This window comes from Ursus arctos, unplaced genomic scaffold (assembly GCF_023065955.2).
Source record: "Ursus arctos isolate Adak ecotype North America unplaced genomic scaffold, UrsArc2.0 scaffold_3, whole genome shotgun sequence".
NCBI lineage: Eukaryota > Metazoa > Chordata > Mammalia > Carnivora > Ursidae > Ursus > Ursus arctos.
Genome location: NW_026622985.1, coordinates 43,741,475 through 43,762,863, shown reverse-complemented (window position 1 = coordinate 43,762,863; position 21,389 = coordinate 43,741,475). Strand labels below are relative to the sequence as shown.

Here is a 21,389-nt window from a genome sequence, read left to right as displayed (position 1 = left end):
TGGATATATTACAATGCAAAGAAACATATATTGATTAATATGCTGAAAAAAAATTTTTTTTTAATTTTAAAACTTTAGGGAAACCTTCTTGGAATTAGAAAGTGGGCGAAGGAAAAAAAATGTGTACATTTAAAATAAGAAATGAATATGACCCCCATGCACTGGAGTGTTTTCCTGAAGAACTTCTCAGTTCAATTTTTATTCTCCCCAAGTCTAGCTTTAGGCTTAAAACTACTATTATTATTACAGCATAACCCACCGATAGTATTATGGACCTCTATAGAAAGGTGACCTTTATATAAAATGTTTATATCTTACTAAAGGTGCTTTCTTGGCTACTATTAAAGTTGACTTTAGTTTTCATTAGTCAAGGAAGGAATAGATAACTTTTTTTAAAAAGATTTTATTTATTTATTTACTTGTCAGAAAGATAGAGAGAGCACAAGCAGGGGGAATGGCAGGCAGAGGGAAAAGCAGGCTCCCGGCTGAGCAGGGAGTCCCAATGCAGGACTCCATCCCAGGACCCTGGGATCATGACCTGAGCTGAAGGCAGACACTTAACTGACTGAGCCACCCAGTTGTCCCTACATGACTTTCAATTAACATGCCTATAACTGCTCATACTGGCTGTAGGGTCTAAACGCATTAGAAACATGTAGTAGGATATCCAGCTATTTTTGAACCCAAAGTAGTTAGTTTAGATTAGTATAGACTGGACATTTACAGCCTAGGCTAATGGGCCCGTACATCTTAAATTTTCTGCCCTCTGAAACCATATATTTATTCATAATCAGGTAACATCCAGGAAATAAGTCATCTTCCTTATTTAAGAGATGGTCTAATTCAAATTTGTATTAAAAGAAGTTTGAAATAAGAGGAGCTGGTTAGCATGATTACTTCAGATTATCTCAATACACTAGTAGTCTAGAAGGTTAGCTTTGCATCTCCATTGCCCTGACGAAACACTCATGCATAGAGGGCTCAATGTCAGAATTTGAAAGTATCTATTATCTAGTATGGGCTAAGTATTTGGGTGTTTGAATTTCATAGTGTGTCTAAGGCTTAATTTGTCTGTCAAAGGAAATTCATATTTATGTAGATGTACTTAAATGATGTAAGTGAAAGACCGGTGACAGTGTGAAGCACTAACAAAGGGAGACTGGAAACACTTAATATAAAGTAACTTGAAAGCCCTTTAACATGATGGGAATGTGTGCTCTTCACCTCATCACACATGTTAATAATCACTGCAAGAGTTGGTTCATCCTAGAGCTGAGTACGTTCAACAGGAATTTGTAGCAGTTATTTCCCTTTTCCTCTGACTAAAATGAGATGAGCACAAACAGAACTTTTTGTTTTTCCCATATATTTGTTAAGGTGGAAAAATTACTGAATTATGTTGGCCATTACTGACCTCAGAAGAATAAATCTTTATGAACATCATCAAGGTCTTTATTTAGCATTGTTGACTTTCGTGAGCTTTCATGACGGTCGGGTTGAATAAGTAGAATAGAAGACTTGAACAGGTGACCCTCAACTTTATCAGATTCTAAATTTCTGTGATTTTTAAATGCAGGAAAGACATACCATTACATCTGTTCAGTACAGCAAACAAACATTTCGATACCTTTTCTGTGGTAGACTCACAAAGTAAAAGAGGGCCAGGTGATTCAGAGTCAGTAGACCATTTCCAAAGAGTAACTAACTCAGTGGTAATTGTTCAGAAAGTACTAAGTCTCCTAAGGCTTTTGTTCAAAATGAAACATCACATTTCTAATGCCGCTTTACTCACTGTTGGCAACTGCTTCCATTAGGCAACGGCTGTGCCATTTAAACTTACTCTTTGGAAAGTCTTAGTGAAATTTCTTTGCCGCTGTGGCCCACAGTCACCCTCCTTCTTGTACCACACAAGAGATCTTTGAGGGTCTCTGTCAGCATGGCTCCTGGAAGGCGCCTCTGGAGCCATCCTTGTAGGAGATACTCATTGGTTCATTTCTTTCTATTTCATTGTGCAGTTTAAAATGATATTGAGTGAGACTGTCGTCCTGTGCTGATTATTTGCTTGGTGTGTTTGGGTAACATTCGCAGGCACAGGCTCTTTAACATCTCTTTTTGAGATATTTGAGATAATGAGACGTTATTTTCAAATTAATCATGGATCCTAGGGAATTGTCTCAGGAACAATTATTAACATAGTAAAACATCTCTAGGACTTAGAGAAGAAGTCTTTCAAAGATATTCAAACGTGTTGAGCTAGAAGAGTTACCAGAAAGTCTGATAACCAGGACCTGATTGTGGTTTCCAGGTTTACTGTTGGGTATTCAAACATGGTTTTAAAAATCCGTTAATGCTTGAGCTATTACATTGTCTTAACTTAATTCATTTGATAATAAGAGTGATTTTCTTAAAAGATTTTATTTATGCACGTATTTGAGAGAGAGAGTGTGCATGGGGGGAGGAGCAGAGGGAGAGGAGCAAGCAAACTCCACGTTGGGCGCCGAGCCCGACATGGGACTCCATCCCACGACCCTGAGATGATGACCTGAACGGCAACCAAGAGTTCGACCCTTAACTGCTTAACCGACTGTGCCACCCAAGTGCCCCAAGAGAGATTTTTATAGTGCAGTTGCCTTTTCAGTTTCCTTACTAATAGTCGAAGTTTTCACTTGAAGGAGTATCGTAAGGAAGCCACTGGAAGTGTTGCCACCACTGCACCCACTCTACGTTGAGAATGCTGCCTTGGCTTTTAGCCGTGCTGGAGATAGCCGTGGTGGGTGGCTCACACAGGAGGGCTGAATGGGCTTTTGAGTTCATAGGTGGTCTAACCTATCCTGGAAATTATTTGTATTATCTGTTGAGTTTACGTTTCAATCTGTTTTATTTTTATTATTGTGATGATAATATTTAACATGGGATCTGCCCTCTTGTCAGATTTTGAGTGTCCAATACAGTATGGTTAACTGTGGGCACGTTGTGGTAGAGCAGATCTCTAGAACTTACTCACCCTGCATAACTTGTCTGCATCTCATAGGCATTTTGGTGTGTCCCACTTCTCTTTATGATGAATGTGACGTTGAATGAATCCAAACAGCTCTAGGAATATATTTTATTCTTTTAAAATGTCTACTAATACCCACTTGTGCTGAGAATTAACTGGCATCCTAAGAGTCAGACTCTGCTGATGGTATCAAAAAAAATCATCTTTCTTTCCCTAGAGACTTCCACTGGGGTGTCTGGGTTTTTTTGTTTTTTTGTTTTTAATTTTTATTTATTTTTGCGAGACAGCGAGCCAGCAAGAGCTGGTGGGGCGGGCAGAGGGCGAAGCAGACTCCCCGCTGTGTAGGGAGCCCAGTGCAGGACTCGACCCCGAGACCCTGGGATCATGACCTGAACTGAAGGCAGATGCTTAACTGACTGAGCCACCCAGGCACCGTCCACTGGGTTGTCTTAAAGTTTGCAAGTATTTTACTTTCTAGGTGCATCTTGGTGAATTTCTAGAGGAGAATCATTTACAAATGAAAAGGTATTCAGAAACTGGTGTTCAATTTAAGGAAACAGTAAGAGTTTCTTTTCATGGCCCTTCCCGGTTAGCGTGCTGTTCACTTGCCAAATCTGTTAAAGATTTGCTGATGTCCATTGTTAGGTTTTGAAAAGACATTTTACTCAGATAGTATGGCTTTCATTTCTTATTGCCACCCCCCCATTGCGCTATGGCTTCGAACGCTTACATTCAAATGTAATTTATCTTTGGAAATTCAGATGTACTTGCCCTGGTGACTGCTTGCATGTGTAGTCACGTGTCTGTTACATCACATCTCTCTGCTCTTAAAAAAGTATACTGATGCATGTGGCTAAATTACATTGTATCTTCATTCAGGAAATACAAATTAGGGAGGGAGAAAATAGCAAGGATCAGTATTTTTGAAAGAAAAAAACAAACCCTGGGGAAAGGTAATTGCTAATAAAGTAGAGAGAGACAGAATGATCTCTCTGAAAAGCAGTCTATTTTAGGATATGTGACATAGCAACAACTTGGAATTTCATAGAAATGAAGGAAAACACTAACCCTATTAGATAATGTTCTCTTGGGGTTGCCTAGGTATGCATGACAGCTGCAGTTTCTGCTCAGACTAATAAAATACGGAAATTAACGAGAATCTGACTTTAGCTGGGGTTGCAAAAGCAGGCTACACGGTTCAGTGTGATGCTTCAGCCAGCCCAGGATGGTGGTTAGGTGGGGGGTACTTGTACATTGGGGAAGGAGTTTTCCTTGAAACACTCTGCTTTGCCTGATAAGTTGCTCCCCCAAAGCCACATTCTCAAAAGCTCTGAGATTTTTCACTAAACAACAAAGTAGACATTCTGCTTTAGAGGTTTTTGTTTGTGGACTCATGTACGTGGTGACCTTTTCCACTTCCTTCTTATTTTTAGTATCCAATTACTGTTCTCTAAATGAATTCTTAATTCCCCAGTTTAGTACTGGTTACAGTTTTATTCTGGTGCTGCTTTGGGCAATAAAAATTATTTGCAGTTCAGATTATGAATTTGTATACTGTTTCCTCTGCTACACATACAATGCCACTTGTTCATTCTTTTATTTGGTATCAAACAGGATATTTTTTTCTTTAGTGTATCATAACGTCAGAAAACACCTTCACAAAGAGATCAGTAAGCTGTTCTTGGTCTGTAGGTTTTATCTGAAAAACTAAGAAGCAAAGAACAGGCAGTATATCTCAGAATGGTGAATTGCAGCCTGTTCATTCCCATTGTAAACACATCCCCTTATTTCCATTTAATTTTGTATCCAAAACAATAGTGACAAAGAATTCTATTGTGAAGTTTCAGAATGATCACTGCATGCCTGGCTTAAAAGCAAACCAGGACACAGGAAAATTCAGATCATGATAGCTTTTGCCTCTTTACTTATGTCTTTAATTTGGATGTGTTTTGGAAGATTTGGAAGTAACTGATTAATTCACTAATGTTTTATGAAAGATCTTGATAAGGTAATACTTAACACTACAATGTAAATTCTGTTTTGGTGGCAGGTGGCCCGGCGTTGGGGCATTCAGAAAAACAGGCCAGCTATGAACTATGATAAACTTAGCCGTTCGCTTCGCTATTACTATGAGAAAGGAATCATGCAAAAGGTGAGCAGCTACAACAGCATTAAAATTCATTGAAATGTCGCACATTAATCTGCATGTCATACTTTAAAAGCCACATATCATTGCATTGCTGAAGCAAGGTTTTCACTCATTTTAACATATGCTTAGCTCTTGGTTTTGATATAACAAGCCTTTCTATTTATAAATTCATGGGCATTATAGACCTATGTAATCATATCTTCTAGAAACCAGTAGACTTTCTGGGAGTCCCAATTACCGTATTTGGTAAAAAATGTTGTTTCAGTACTAATATTCCCATATATCCCCAGAAGTTGTCGGTAGTCTGCTGCATTCGCCACAATTACATAATTTTGAAATGCTTTTGTTTATGGATTCCAGCGGTAACTGAATTCTTACTTTTCCCCTCCTTGTTCTGATTCTTAAAACTTTCAGAACATTTCTTATTCTCCTGAAAATGCTTTTCTTCTTGTCTGAAGTCTTGCCTGGTTTTGCTGTTTGAAAGTGAAACTGTTTATTAAAAATAAGTATTTGATATTATTTCATTGGTGAGTGAAGTTAATTGTATTTTATCTCAAATGAGCTTCTCTTAATAGTTGAAGGTGGCTTAAAAAAAAGGATTAAGATAAAACAAATGAAGTACACTTAGAACAAAATATACAATTTTTGAAGAAGGCAAAGAATAAATGAATAAAGATTAAACACTGGCTATTACTGTTACATCCTTCAGCTCTGCATGTGTATTCATTCCAATTGTCTAGACTGTGAACTAAGTTTATGATGTATCTCTTGTGAACATTACTGTTTTATTTTGCATCCTTTGTTCATTTGGGGGACACAAACATAGTTAGATATTGCAGATTGTGGCATATTTTTATACCACTATAGTTATGCCAAGAAAAACTAGACCAGTTGCTACATGAAACCTACTAGAGTAGAGGAAACAGCATCATTGAGTTTTTAGACCGAAGGGAATCGGTGCTCTGGAGTTTGCTAGCTCAGACGTTAGAATGCCCAAGATCCTCAAAAGATAAGGCTGAATTCGTTACTTCCTATTTCCCTGAATCTCACCTTCAAGATATATAACCGTTTACTACCTGTTCCCCTGTCCTCTCCACCTCAACCCTGGGGTCGTTTTTTAATTCTTCCCTTCCTCCTACCCACCTTTTCTATTTGCAGCCAAATCCTTTGAGACGCGGTCCATTCCTTTCATTTCCCTCACCGACTCGCTAACTCCTGGCGCGTGCGGTGGGCTGGCGCTGTAGGTGCCCAGTTCCCCTGGGCAGTGGTGCGCAGCGGTCAAAGCAAGTGCAGACAGGATTTAGGTTTGCGTGCTGCCTTCTCAGTGGGTCACCTTTTGAACAGATTCCTTTTCTGCTATATGGTGGTGTTCTTCATAAAGTTGTCATCATTAAATGAAATAAGGTAAAAGAAACTATTTGCAACAACTTATTTATCAGCTGATACAGACTAGCAAAATGTCTGTATGTGACAGAACTTTTGGGGTGTTGCTGCATAATATAAGAAAGCATAGTTTGTTTAATGGTGAAACGTACAAAATTGAAGTGTACTTGTAACTAGCGCAAAAATGAAGGCTTTTTACAATTTTTACAGACATATTCACACTTCTTCCTCATGTGCCGAGGCATTTTACTTGCTACCATTTGACACAACTGTGACTCCCTCATTGCTTCACTGATATTGTTCCCTCTGTATAGAGTGTCTTACCTTCTGATTTTACCTAACATCTGTACCGTACTAAAAGTTAAGAAAATTCTAAGAGTCGTGCAGAGGGAAATTATGCTGTCCTTAAAAAACAAAAAACCTATGATGTAGAATTTCATATTTCAGCGTGTAGGGGAAAATGTTTTTATGACCACACTTGTTTATAAACTTAAATTATGTATGTATGTGGTGTGTATGAAGGACAATTAAATGGAAAGCTTAGAAATTGAAATAAAAATAATCAAATGGATCTAAACATGTAAAAAAACCCCTGCTTATTTCAGTAGTTCTGGAAGAGATAAGAAATGATGGAGTGTGGCTTTTAGACTGTGCATGTGTGAACCTTCTATTTCAAAACTTAGAAATGCCTAGAGAAATCTATGCAAATACTTTAACAGTAGATATTTGTGGATGATATAATGACAAAGCATTATTTCTTTTGGTTTAATCTATAATTTTTAATTTTCTGCCCGTTTTTTTATGTTGCTTCTGAGATTTAAAAAGTTAACACATAATTTAAATGTCTAGTATTTCAAAGCACAGTTCAAAAGCTACTTCCTTGTTAACTTCTGATTCATCTCTCCTATAAAATTCATGTTTTATCTATCTCAGCTTTGCGGTTTGGGTATATTTAAGGTACAGCATTTTCTAGATTGTAATTGTATTACTAATAATGAAAGACATGATTTCCCTTGGTAATTATCAGCCCTTGTTCTAAACTCCATGACATTTAGCGTAGTTTAGTAAGTATGGTAGTAGTTCCAAAAATGTTTTTTCATAAGAAAAGTAGTAGGAAGCCGTGACTTAAGGCCGACTCCTTTAAGAGATTTTATAATCTTGATTGCGTGCTCTACATTTTAATTCCCCACAGTGATTTATCAGATCATTTCTAATTATAACCAATAGCAACAAGTTGAATAAAAAAGCTACCAGTAGCCTGAAGCAAATACCTCTTTTTCTACAGCTCCAAACAAAACAAAGCAGGTTATTAAATGCTCTAAGGTATGCAGGCCATTTATATATTTTTTTCCCCTCAAAATGCTTTGAATAAAGAAAAACAGGAAAACTAGGATTTCATATCTTAGCTTTGTTTCTGATATTGCCTGTTTTTATTTTTATGGCAGTTTCGCCTTCATGAACTTAATTTCCTTTTTATATGGGATTAAAGTAAATAAATTTACACCAGCTCCTCTGTTTGCTGTGCAATGTCCTAGAGACTTCCATCTCAGTTTTACGAGAAGCTTTCCAAAGGAGCTGTTCCCACCTCTATTGCACAAAAAAAGGGGAACTGAGGACTGATTAAGTAACCTGTCCAAACTCATAAAAACTAAGTGTTCACTGTTTTCAAACCTAAGGATATTCATATTCTTCGGATTCTCTCAATTGGTTCCTCTTACGAGGTAAAACATCCAGGACGAAACAGTGTTCTAAATCTTGAGTCCAGAACAGTAGCACTCTTGGTAGTTGATTCTTATTTTCCAAACATATACAGATAATTTATAAACCATGAACTTAACATCCTCCTACATCACAAAGCAGCTAGCAGTGCCTTTTTTTGATACATAGGAACCCAGAGGCATTGAATAATTTTCGCCTTTCTAAAATTACTAATCTCTGCATACACATGAAGATTTACCTCAATGTCAATACAAAGAATTGTATTCATACACACACCCCCTCCCACCCTCCTCGACCCCCCCCCCCATTTTTTTGAGAACCTCAGTTTTGTCTGTTAATGGCGGGGGGCGGGGATGTGCATATTTATTTCACTCAATTGTTTATAATTTCCTAGAGAAACATTATTCTTCAAAATTTAAGTTTGGGACATGTCATTCCCTACAAATTATGCTACTTCTCCTTTATTTCAGGCAGCTGTCACATTTCTTTTTCTCATTTCCTCCTTATGCATTGTATATTTTAAATTCCTTTCACTTTTTACACCTCTTACTTCAATTTGACACTTTACACACATCCTTAACTTCTGTCTAATGCATCTTGCCTTCAGTTTTAAAAGTGATGTACCCAGGATAATGCTGTCCCTTGATCCATCTTTCATTTAAATAAAGCTATGCATCTTTTTTTTTTTAGATTAGAATACACATTGCCAAAAAAAAAAAAAGAGAGAAAGAGAGAGAAAAGAGAAAAGAACCAGTTCACCTTGTGAATCAGTGAGTCACTAGTCTAGACTTATTAGGAACACAGCACATTTTTCTTTTAAGGTTTGGAAGTTTAGGTTTTCTACAATTTCAGAAATGTAATATTAAGAGGGAGACACTACAACTTAAAGGTCCAGTTATTTTATAAATAAAGATATTACCATTTAAAGCAAAGGAAAAAAATTTCAATGTAAGATGCCCACATGAAATCATTGATTTCCCCCCCCCCCCAAATAACAATGTAAGTTTACCTTTATATTAAAACGAGCAAACTGCTAAGCTTTCTAGCTGTGCCTGGAATGAATGTAATGTATTATTACTCAAGGTCAATCATTACTCAAGGTCACATCTCTCTCTATTGGACTGAAGTTTATTCTACAAATTAAGGACTTTTTTTTTTTCTTTTTGCTTTAATGTTATCTGCTAACTCTTGATTGCTTTCCTTTTGTTATACATGCTTTCTGACATATTAAACCATGTTTTTGTTCTTTTCTTTCCCATTTGGGGATGGTGAAGGTTGTGGTTCTTCTGAACTTAATTGACATATAACCTTATGTCAGTTTCAGGTTCACAACATAGCGATTCACTGTTTGTATATATCATGGCATGATCACCCCGGTAAGCTTAGTTAACGTCCCTCACCATACATAAGGATGGGTTTTTCTCTTCCGTGTTTTCATCAGGTGGCCGGAGAGAGATATGTCTACAAATTTGTGTGTGATCCGGAAGCCCTGTTCTCCATGGCCTTCCCAGATAATCAGCGCCCGCTGCTGAAGACGGACATGGAACGTCACATCAATGAAGAGGACACGGTGCCTCTGTCTCACTTTGACGAGAGCATGGCCTACATGCCGGAAGGGGGCTGCTGCAACCCCCACCCCTACAATGAAGGCTATGTGTATTAACATAAGTGACAGTCATGCAGGGCCTCCTCGCGCTTCTCCTCTTCTTGCAGGATGCAGAGAATCTCCGAGTTCTCTTCGATCTTTGTTTGATTTTTGTTGTTTGTATTTTATTTTTAAATAATAATACACAAAAAGGGGCTTTCCTGTTGCATTATTCTATGGTCTGCCATGGACTGCGCACTTTATTTGAGGGCGGGTGGGAGTAATCTAAACATTTATTCTGTGTAACAGGAAGATAATGGGTGAATGGGTGGGGGAATATGGGGATTACTTTTTACTTAGGCTTGGGATGGGGTCCTACAGGTTTTAAGTATGATGAAGCTATATCATGTTTATTTGATTTCATAACAACATAAGAAAATGTTCATTTTCTCTGGGTATCTATGGTACAGTTAATTCACATTTGTAAATATCCACTTGGAGACTATTTGCCTTGGGCATTTTCCCCTATCATTTCTGAGTCTCTGCAAGGTGTACAAAAAACAAACAAACAAAAAAAACTTAAAAAACAAAAAAAAAAACAAAAAAAAAACTACTGTAAATGGCAGTTTAATTGTTAGAAATGACTGGTTTTGCACCTGTTGTAAAAAGGTATTTAGAGATCGCCTTTGCTGTTTTTTGTTTTGTTTTGCTTTCTATCTGACTCACAGAGGATAACCATAAAATGGGTAATTCTCTCTGAAGTTGAGTGATCACCATGACTGTAAATGAGGGGCACAATTTTGGACTCTGGCTCCAAACTGAGTCACAGGCCAGTAGCATTCCGTGTACCTGGTGCCACCTTGCTGTTTAGACACAAATCATACTGTCGTTTAAATATTTTGAAGCCCATTTCAGTTAAATAATGATATGTCATGGTCCTTTGAGATCTTCATTTAAATGTTAAATCTGGGATCACAGTGAAGCAAAAAAAAATATCTATCTCACTTCCTTCAGTACATAAACATTATTTAATCGATAAGAATTAACTGTACTAAATCACATATTATGCTGTTCTAGATACAGCAAGCACTCCTTAAGAAAAATATCCAATACACTAAATAGGTACTATAGTAATTTTTAGACATGGTACCCGTTGATATGCATTTAAACCTTTTACTGCTGTGTTATGTTGATAACATATATAAATATTAGATAATGCTAATGCTTCTGCTGCTGTCTTTTCTGTAATATTCTCTTTCATGCTGAATTTACTATGACCATTTATAAGCAATGCAGTTAACTACAGATAGCATTTCAGGACAAAATAGATGACTCAAACCATTTATTGCTTAAAAAATCGCTTACGCCATGCTATGCTATAAGCAGCTTGTATGCACATTGACAAATGAAGAGTAAGCTTCAGCTTGCTAAGGGAAACTGTGGAAACTTTTGTAACTTTTGGTGAAATAGAAAATTACTTACAAACTGTCGAAGAACCTGAGGAAGTTGCTGTATATGACATAGTGCTGGCACTGATATTCATCTTGTTTTAGACACTTGTGTAAATGTGATTGGATTGTTTGAAAGAAGACTTAAAGATTTAAAGTTTCAAAGGTTTTTGTTTTGTTTGTGTTTGGCATTTGGAGAAAATAATTGAAAGCGGAATATGTTGTTTCATTCACCTTGGACCAAAAAAAAAAAAAAAAAAACCCCAAAAAACCCAACAAAGTAAACGGTGTTATAAATCTTTGAATAGCTTGCTAAACCATTCAAACAAGAAACCTGAATTTTGTTCAGTCCATCAATATCCCAGAGGAACAACATTTTTTAAGCGTCTACAGTGAAATGTTAAGAAAAAAAAATCCTAAACACAAAGCCGAAATGAACCTATAAAAGCATTTCTTGACGAGCACAGGAAAGATGGTTGAAAGATGATTTCCTGGCTACCCATTTTCCAGTGTGGCACAGATCACAGCCCATGTATCCAAATTGAACAGTTATTGGGAAACCCACATACCGTAATCAATACTACTCACATTTAATCCTACAAAAAGGCCTATTTTAATTTCAACGTATGTATGTAACCTGTGATTTCAATGATCGTTCTGCATATACATTATATATCATTTGGCCCATTATGGGCTAAGAAGTATGCCTTAAAAATGAGAACTTCCCCCCCCCCCCACTATTGCCATTTACAGCACTTAGAGTAAAAACAAATTTTAAAATATTCAGCTAAAGATTTATTAGAGAATTAACATATTTGGAGAAATTGAAGGAGAAATTAGAAGTGGGTCTTTAAAATATCATCTAAATGAAATTGTATTGAGGATTTTTCCTTTTTTTTTTCCCCTCTTTTTCTTTTTTTTTTTTCCTTTTTCTTTTTTCTTTTTAAAATTCTAGTTCTAATTTCCCATTGGGGAAGAATTGGACTATGAGTTATCTTAAGGGATCAAAGGAAGAACTGGTATTAATTATATAATATTTAAGGACAAACTATTTTTATGCTTAATGTAGTGACTCACAAAAAAAATGAGTAATTGGCCAACATTAAGGATATTTCTAATACAGAAGGGTTCAAAACATTGCATTATAAACTCTTTCGGGAAATGTATTCTAAAGTTTTTTTTTTTTAAGTTCTGTTTTTATTCTACTTTTTGTTCACTTGTGTTTTTATTTTCGGATAGATTAATAAATCTGGCAGCTGATTTCTGCAAGAATCTCGTGTTTTGAATTTCTAAATGAATTGGCTACTCAAACATAGAAAATTAATTAAAAATATAACATTTTCCTTCCACTGTGTAAACTAAAAGAAGTATCTCCCCTAGTGTTTGCTGCCTCTTGATGATGACATGCTATTTATTACCCAACAGACTGATTCCAACAAAGAATCAAAGGATATTATATCCTGAATAACTCATGAAAAATGACTTTTTATAAGTTATGCCTGTGAAAAATGCTGAAAAATAAAAGTCCACAAAGCTAACTGTGCAGAGCAGTTCTCTCAAATCCTAGAAGGATTTTAGAGGTCGTTTATTTGAACCTCCTTTTTACAGATTGTTTTAACTTCTTGTAGCTGCTATAACAAAGTTAATGGTCTGAAGCTACACAGATGTATGCTTTTGTAGTCCTGAAGATCAGAAATCCAAAATGAGTCTAAAGGTGCTAAAATCAAAGTGTGTGTGTAGGGCTTCCTGTCAAAGGCTCCAGGGGAGAATCCCATTCTAACTTCTACTTTTAGAGGCTGCTGGCATTCTCCCAGCTCCTGGCTTCTTCATTCAGACCTCTGTTTCTATGGTCACATCCCTTTGTCTACTAAAGTCTAATCTTCCTCTGCCTACCTCTTCTAATCTGTCCCTCTCAAGATCTTTAACTCGATCACATCTTCGAAGTCGGTATCATTCACGGGTTCCCAGTAGCTATGGAGGGGCCTGAGGAGGGTACTGTTACTCAGCTGCGTGATAACGTAGATGAAGACCCTTATAAATACACTGATTGATTTACCGATGGGCAAAAATGGTCGGTTGATGGAGGTAGGATTAGAAGTTACTGAAGAACATTTTTGTTTACCATCGAAATAGTTTTACTTGGCAGAAATGGTACTGAAAGCATTCTATTAAAGTTCACCTGTTCCACTAAAGCATCTGGTAATTGCATCAAGCTTTGATATGATTTAATAACCCCTCATGTAAATATTATGTAATGAGAGAAAAAAAGTAAGGTGTGATCATTATAGAGTAGTAGCACAGTTAATTCTGTTGTCCAACCCAGAGTTATATTTTTTAAATAAATTTCTTTTTGTGCTAGTATGACTTGTTACTATATGATCTTAACATCTGCAAGGGATTACTATTTTTTAGGTAAGAATTATAGAGTATGTCTGTTACTCAAAAGAAGAGTTCTAAAATATGAGTTGACTTATCTTTATATGACAAGGACAGAAATCTTTTACCCACTGTGATAGCAGTTAACTAGATCATGGAAGTTTCTAAAATGAGTTACTTGGTCTATCAAGCAACACTTTCAAGAGCTTATAAAGACAAAACATTAGAAGGCCATTTGAATGTTTCATACTGGGTATCTTAAAAGAGAAAAAAAATTTTAAAATAAGTGAGTGAGCTATTTTCCAGTTGGAGTTTGGCATGAAGGGGGAGAAAATAGAGTTGTAAAAAAAAGAAAGAAAGAAATTAGGTCAAAATAATAAAAGGAAATTAAAAAGCATATTGAGCATATTAAGCAATTGTGATAAGAATTTCATAACAGCCAAGATTCCAGAAGATATCAGTGTTGACATGATACTGAGGAATTTGGCCTAATACTCAGAACTGAACTAGTACTTTCAGGGCTTGACTTTAATTTTTTTTTTTAACATGAGACTCCTTTAGAAAGATTTATTTATAAAAACATTATGGAAACATATAGTTTAAGAAAGTGGACACCTTTATAGAAGTAATGATGATTTTGGAATGTTAAATTATATATAAAATAGGTATGGTTTAGGAATTATATGTAGGGTAGGGTTTTTTTGTTTTGTTTTTCTTTTTATTCTGCTCGTAGACTCCAAATATTCTTATTTACTTCCATTCTAAAATGATATTTATGTTTCTATGGGGAAGACATTTTTAGTTCACTTGGATGTATTGAAATTATGGTTTGAGAAAACATGCTATGAAATTTGCGATGAGAGCAAATTAAATATGCTCAAAATTTAAATCTCAAAGTCCAGAAACTGAAAGTATTATCATGATCACTCTGGATGGTGACACATCTAAAACTGATAAAGGTTGCCTGAAGTTTTGACTTGCTTCTAACCATCTGAATCATTTAAATCATTTAATGTATGACCAAGGCACTTGAGAAATGTCTTTGCTGCCCTTCCCCCACTTTCGGTCTGTTCTCTTTCCGGTGAGTAAGCTCCCAAGACACCTGATAAATGTTTTTCTAGTTTTATGTTCTAATCTTTTTTAATACATTATTTCACTTAATCCTTTCAGCAACTATATTAGGAAGAAATTTAGGGAAGGTAGCTATCTAAATTATGACTCCCATGTGCCAGCCTGCACGCATGCCTCTATCACTCATTGGCTTTATCGAGGAGAAGCTGAGGCTCGTGGCAAAACCAAATGTCCTTGTGTCAAGATGTCATGTGATCACAGGCAAATTCCTAAACTCTACTTTTTCTGTAACTTGGACCTAACTACACTCTTAATTTAAATTTCTAATGACTTAAAAATGTATGTAACAATGATTCACATTTTGCTGAGACACAGTCTTACTTAAAACGTTTCCTTAACCATTTTTGAATAATCTTTATAGAAAAATCTGACAAAGAAATCAAGTGCTATTTAAACACAGCAACATCAAACTCTGTTTTTTTCCCCCAAGTCTTTAAGCATTTAGAAATCAAAATGATTGAAGTACCACTTTGTTGGTGGTGGTGTCTTGTTTTTGTGGTTTTTTTTCCCCTACTGGTGAAGGATATAGCTTAATGCTACCAAAAGAGACAGATGTACTGATCAAATTCGTCAGAAAGTTGTAAACACTGCCCCCATGATTTATGCTATTAGACATGACTTCTGAAAGTAATAGATTTTCCAGAAAACTTTTAAAGCACAGTAAATTTGAATTTATATGATTCAGAAGAAGCAGCAGATTTTCAAATTAGAAAGTAGAACTCAAAGCATAGAAACTGTTTTATAGAGAAATCTTAATTTTGTTAATGTCACATTACTGCAAAGGGGACTGTGACATCTTACATACATTTGAATTTTCTGAATAGCTAGTAAAAGTACTTGTCCTGTAGTTCAACGTGAATTTAATTGGAGGAAGAAAAATGGGGGGAAAAAATGGGAGGGAAAAAAAACGCAGATGGCACTACTTTTTAAACTGCAATTTAAAATGCTATCCTACTTTTAATACTGCAGAAACATTTTACTTTATACTTAATCATAAATATTAAATTATTTAATTTTTTGTTTTAAAAATGTGGTATAATATATATAACATGAAACCTGACATTTTAACTGTTTAAGTGTGTGATCCGGTGGCATTAGTTACGTGCAGAATGTGTGCAACCATCACCACTATTTCCGAATCATCTAGATCCTTTTATTCTTTAAGTATTATTAAAACTACCACAGGAGGTACTTTGTTATATGTAGAAATTAAAAAGGTAAAAAATGCAGCTTTTTCTGCTTTCTAATAATTTATAGCAGTTTCTTCATTAATAGGTCGTTCTTGGTTTTACCCTGTAGTTTAATGGCTTTATTAAAGAAAAAAATAGACCTTATGCATAAACCCTACGTCTACAAAGCCCCAATTATTGTTGCAGGGGGAAAAGTTCAATTAGATAACCAGCTTATTGGCTGTTTTGAAAATAACCGTGTTATTTGGGGGTATGTTAACAAATAAAAACAGTCCCTTTACACAAGCCATGTCAAGCAGTGACTGTTTTGCATTCATGTTTTTTAAATTTGAAGTGACAGATTTGATTAACATATCGTAAAAGCACCAACACACTGAAAGTATGTTTAAAACTCTGTAAGAGTGATAATTTCAGATAATTTTTTTTAAAAATTCATAAACATGCTGGATTAGATAACAATAGTTAATTAATTAAACTAGGCTATCAAGATAACATGGGCATCTCTCCACCAGACCCTCTCACCATATTCTTAAGTCTAAACACTAAGAACTTTCTAAATGAAAAGAAATAGAATATTTTTCTCTGACTTGCCAAATCTCTTATAGGTTCCTTTCAAAATCTATTGCTTGCATTGTGGTGCTCGGTCACAGAGATTAAGGTGGCTTGTTTAGAATGATGCACTTACGGAGTAAACTTTTGCTTCATTATTGAAAGGGTAGCATGTGAAGAGGTAAGAATCTATTCTTATATTTAGTTTTTTTCTCAGATGTATAATACCAGGCCCAAATGGGATACATTCCAATTTTGTTTGTTGATTTTTACTTGTTTCATGAATAGCTTATAAATAGTAAATGTTACAAATAACATGCAAAATTGCCATTCTAATTATTTTGCATGCTTATCTCTGAAATTCCAGTATCAAGGAAATGATGAAATAGAATCAACTGAAAAATGACTTCTGCACGATTTGCTGTTTACTTATTTTCACAAAAAATTGTGATTATGTAGTAACCCTGAGGCAGTATTTCTAAAACCAAAGCAAGGAGAAAAATGAAAATAAATGTTTGGATAGTTTAGATCCCAAAGGAAAAGTACATCACACACTGATTTATTCATTGAGTGAATATTAATTCATTCATATTAGAACAGACTTGAGATTATTCATTTCGATTTGTTCTATGTTGGGAAATCCATTGATTTAATCTCTCAAAATTCCTTGATAACAATCTTCCACAAATTGATATTAAACACTGCTACAAAATCAGCTGATTGTGCACTTTCTGAAGCATTCAAATTAAATGCCCCATTCCATAGGTAGACCGTATGGAATATACAACAGATTTATAAAAAGTGATCCCTGCACTCAAACTAAATAAGACTAACCCATGTAGATCTAACACACACTTGGAGAGTGGTATGACGTGGTGTACCAGCTGGGCTGAAATAGTCTATCACTTAGTGCACAGACTCTGTGCAAAAGGTGTATGATAAAGAAGTAGCCATAAGAATGCTAGTGACAGTGAGAAGCAGAGATTCTTTTTTTTTTAAATATAATGAGTAAATTCAATCCTGCTAATTACCATAAAATGAAGCATTTAATTAATCACTAAGTGTAATGTGGCCCATAATGCAGGAGGATGGTCCAAATTTATAAATCAAGGCAGGGCAGACTGCTGACTCTACCTGTTGGACTGCCTTGATCCTGAACATCTTGATTAAAAATGTTTATCAAATGCCCTCTTGCTGTGTACGTGTACAGACTGGGATTTCTCACTGTGTCTTGACGGGGCTATTGTATTAGTTATGGTTGTTGGTTTGATGGTTCCAAGCAACAGTAACCAATGGATGAGGTGGTTTTCAACCCCCAGAGGCCCCATTTTGCAGATGCTGTGGCTTGTTACCCGCCCTGACAAGGGACCCCCTGTCCCCAACCTAGGATAGAAGCTTAAAAAGGTCGACAGAGATGAATAAAGCATCTCCTACGCTGAGTTATTTCTGGTCTTTGACGCATTCCACCTCAACATTGCAGTGGCAATGACTGTTTCATAGCAGAGAGCTCATAGGCTGATACCTGCCTAAGAACCTCTGGGATACTGGGGTAGTCCCTGTCTGCCTGGAACAATTCACTTCTGGTCCCTGCATATTATTGACAGTGCCCACTTTTCACTCTCAAACTTTGGAAAATAAATTCACTCTTTACCTGAACTGTGTAGATCAGAAGGCCTGATTAGAACGCTCTTTTTGGGTTGCCCTGTGCGATGACTTTTTGTGATTGAATCATCGCACCATCCCTGCAGGACAGATATACTTGAGGGAGTCTTTCCTGGACCTCAGGACCTCATAAAATTAACCTCCCTCCCCCCCATATCTGTGGTGACTCATAATATTTATTAAAACATTTATTTTTTATATTCCTGTATCTTCTATTTTATCAGTCCAGGAATGGTGGCAGTTCATAAGCGCTCGGGACCTAGGCATCTATATGAGTGTCTGGGGGGCTGAGCTGGATAGATTTTAAGGCTTATGAATTTTAGATATGTCCTCATGAAAATGAATGCACTGCGACTCTACTTGTTTTAAGTGGAAAAGGAGTTTAGTAGAAGGATAGTAAGATGGCAAAACCCATGGCTATGATAAAGAACCGGGGTTTTTAAAAAAACTCCAGGTAGCAAGAAATAATGATAAATCTTTTCAGGTCACCATTCCTGAAATCAATTATTACCAACTATCTTCCCATGCTAACATCACTTTACTTAAGATTCAGAGCCCAGGAGAGAAAACCCAAGAGTACCCTTGGTTTCTGTCCTGACTCCTTGCCTGTAAAGGGCGTGGTGGAGTCTTTCTTCGGCCCCATCAAGCCCTTGTACAATTGATGAGAAGTCATTGCCTCAAGTCATCGGCAACTTAAAAAGAAACAGAATTGACTGCTGGGAGTCCAGTCTTTTTCACCGTCCCTAATATTATTATCGTTCACCTTCCGAATGGGAAGACTGCTGAATATAGAATGTACTTTTCGTTCCTCGCTTTCCTTCAAGAGTTCTTTGATTCCTACAGGACCTTAAAGGCTGCTAATGTGCTGCATGGGCATAAAGCAGTGGTTAGCAAGAAACAGAAATGTTGACCAAGTTCTCAAAAAGTCTACTCTAAGAGGAATAATGATGAGAACAAATAATACGGATGTAGGGCAGGTACTCTGAGTTTGCTAGGGCTGCCCTAACAATGCGCAGACAGGGTAGTTTAAGCGGCAGAAATGTTGTGTCAAGTTCTGGAGAGTTTAAAATCAAGGTGCTGGTAGGCTTGGTACTTTCTGAGGGCTGGGTCTGCTCCAGGACCCTCTCCTTGGCTTATGGTTGGCCTTTTCCCCCTGCGTCTCTTCACATTGTCTTCCCTCTGCTTTGGCCCCCGGTCCAATTTATCCTCTTCAGAGAGATGTCAGTCATATTCCATTAGGGCTCACCTTCATGACCTCCATTTAATTCACCTCTGTAAAAACCCTGTTTCTAATGAGGATCACATTCCAAAGCCCTGCAGTTAGCAGGCCACATACCTCCTTTTTGGAGGGAGGATACAATTCAACCCATAACCAGTATTTAAGTTACGGTCAAGTGAAAATGAAAGAATCCATTAAAATGAAATAATTACCATCCATTAAGTATGAGATTCAGACTTAAGAGAAAAATGACAACTCTATCTTTCTTAGTTACATGACTAATATGGCTAAAGGCATTGCATAAATATAACGAAGGCATTGCCCTTTACTCTCAGAGATGTTTGAAATAAATTGTATTCTCACAGTGTTCTTGTCCCTCCCCAGTTACCACCTTCCTGAAAAGATGCTATAGGAACATGGGAATAAAGGGACCGCTCACATAATAAATTTAATGAAAATCTCATAGGAAAACGTAGGGATAATAAATGGAAAAAACAAGCAATGGAAAAGAAAAAAAAAAGAAAAGAAAAATGGTACTGTAATAAAACTAGTACGTTCTGGTGTGTAGGACCTAGAAACTAGCTATGTGCCAGGAGAAAAATCTAGGAACAAAAAAACACTATAGACTTTTCTGAGCTAAAATGAGAAGTTAGATGAGGAAATTTGCGTTGAGCACTACTTATCATTTAAGCACCATTGAGCAGTAAGCAGCATGGGTTTACACAGAACAAATCATGCCAAACAAATCTGATTGCTTTTTTTATTGAATTACAAGATTAGTGGATGAATGCAATGTGGGAGATGTAATACATTTGGATTTTAGCAAAACATTTGATACGGCATCTCACGAACTCAAAAATGAATTCAAATAGTCAGGAATATTAACACCGATGTAAGGAGGGGAAATTAAATGAAGGATTGCCAAGGAAAAGAAGTAATAATCAACCGTGATAGGGCAGCTTGGGAACACATCATTAGAAGGTGCTACAGGGATCCCAGGATTTATTCAGCACATATTAACATTCACACAGCTTTCTCAGGCTTGATAAAAAGAAATGGAATAAAAGATTCAGCATGCACCCCATGATTTCAGACAATGTGTACAATCCAGATTTAGGGGAAGGAGAAAATAGATTTGACCTCAAACATTTTTGTTGCTTTTGAAAGTAGTTACTGATGTTACTAGATCATTTAATTCACTTCGGGTTCTAAGATTCTGTCACGGTGCTGTTATTTGATCTTTCTCTGTGTCTCAGGACGAGCCGGGGCTTTGTCATCTAATCTGCCTAGCTTTACACAAAAGACCTGCCAAGAAGATAGCACAAGCTCTCTTGGTCGCTTGACTCCTCGGCGTTCAGGAGACTTGAATTCTACCCTGGTATGTGGACCTCATGATAGCAACTGCCCTCAAGGTGCAGGTTAAATATGATACCGAAGGAAAAAAATAGAAAGGAGTGGAAGCATGGCAGTGAAATTCACAGCTGATACTAAGTTGGGAAGTATTGCTAAAAGCAGTGAGGCCAGTAGGAAGACAGTGGTGCTGGCACAACTGAGACATGCTTATGTCACATGCAAAGCACAAAGGTGACTAGGAAAGGAGAAAATTCAGCACAAATGCAGCGGATGCAGCAAGGTGACAGGGAACAGCAAGGCGCTTGTGAGTTTACCGTGGCAGCCGTCCCCCAGGAGATGCAACACGCTGTTTGAGCTAATAGATGAGTTTGAAAAGGATTCATCAGTTTCTGAATACAATGCTAAAGTCCCTTCTGGAGGCCCAAATGGATTCCCTTTGGAACATCCTTTTCTAGAATAACAGGAAGGTACACGGGGAAATCCTAGCCTAGCCACAAAGAATGGCTCTCAAGTGCCAGGCTGGGCTCGTGGCGAAGGATGAAGATGTGTGCAGTGCTGTTCAGAGGGGAAGGGGCGATAACGCTTGTCAGCAGATGTAGAACATCTGTCAAGAAAAGTAGCAAAAGA

General features: G+C 36.7%; 1 protein-coding gene across 9 annotated transcripts in view; it reads left to right on the top strand.

Moving 5' to 3' along the window:
- Positions 1–13,597, top strand: part of ETV1 (ETS variant transcription factor 1) — a 91,791-nt gene extending 78,194 nt beyond the window's left edge. For 6 of the 9 annotated variants that reach the window (XM_057304313.1, XM_057304312.1, XM_026506743.4 and 3 more), the window contains 2 exons: positions 5,049–5,150; positions 9,691–13,589. In XM_057304313.1, coding sequence (XP_057160296.1) covers positions 5,049–5,150; positions 9,691–9,912 — 324 coding nt within the window. In that variant the 3' untranslated portion in view covers positions 9,913–13,589. Of the gene's footprint in view, positions 1–5,048; positions 5,151–9,690 lie in introns of all 9 variants that reach the window. The other 3 variants (XM_026506760.4, XM_057304314.1, XM_048213012.2) reach the window with 3 other exon arrangements.
- The last annotated feature ends 7,792 nt before the right edge of the window (positions 13,598–21,389 follow it).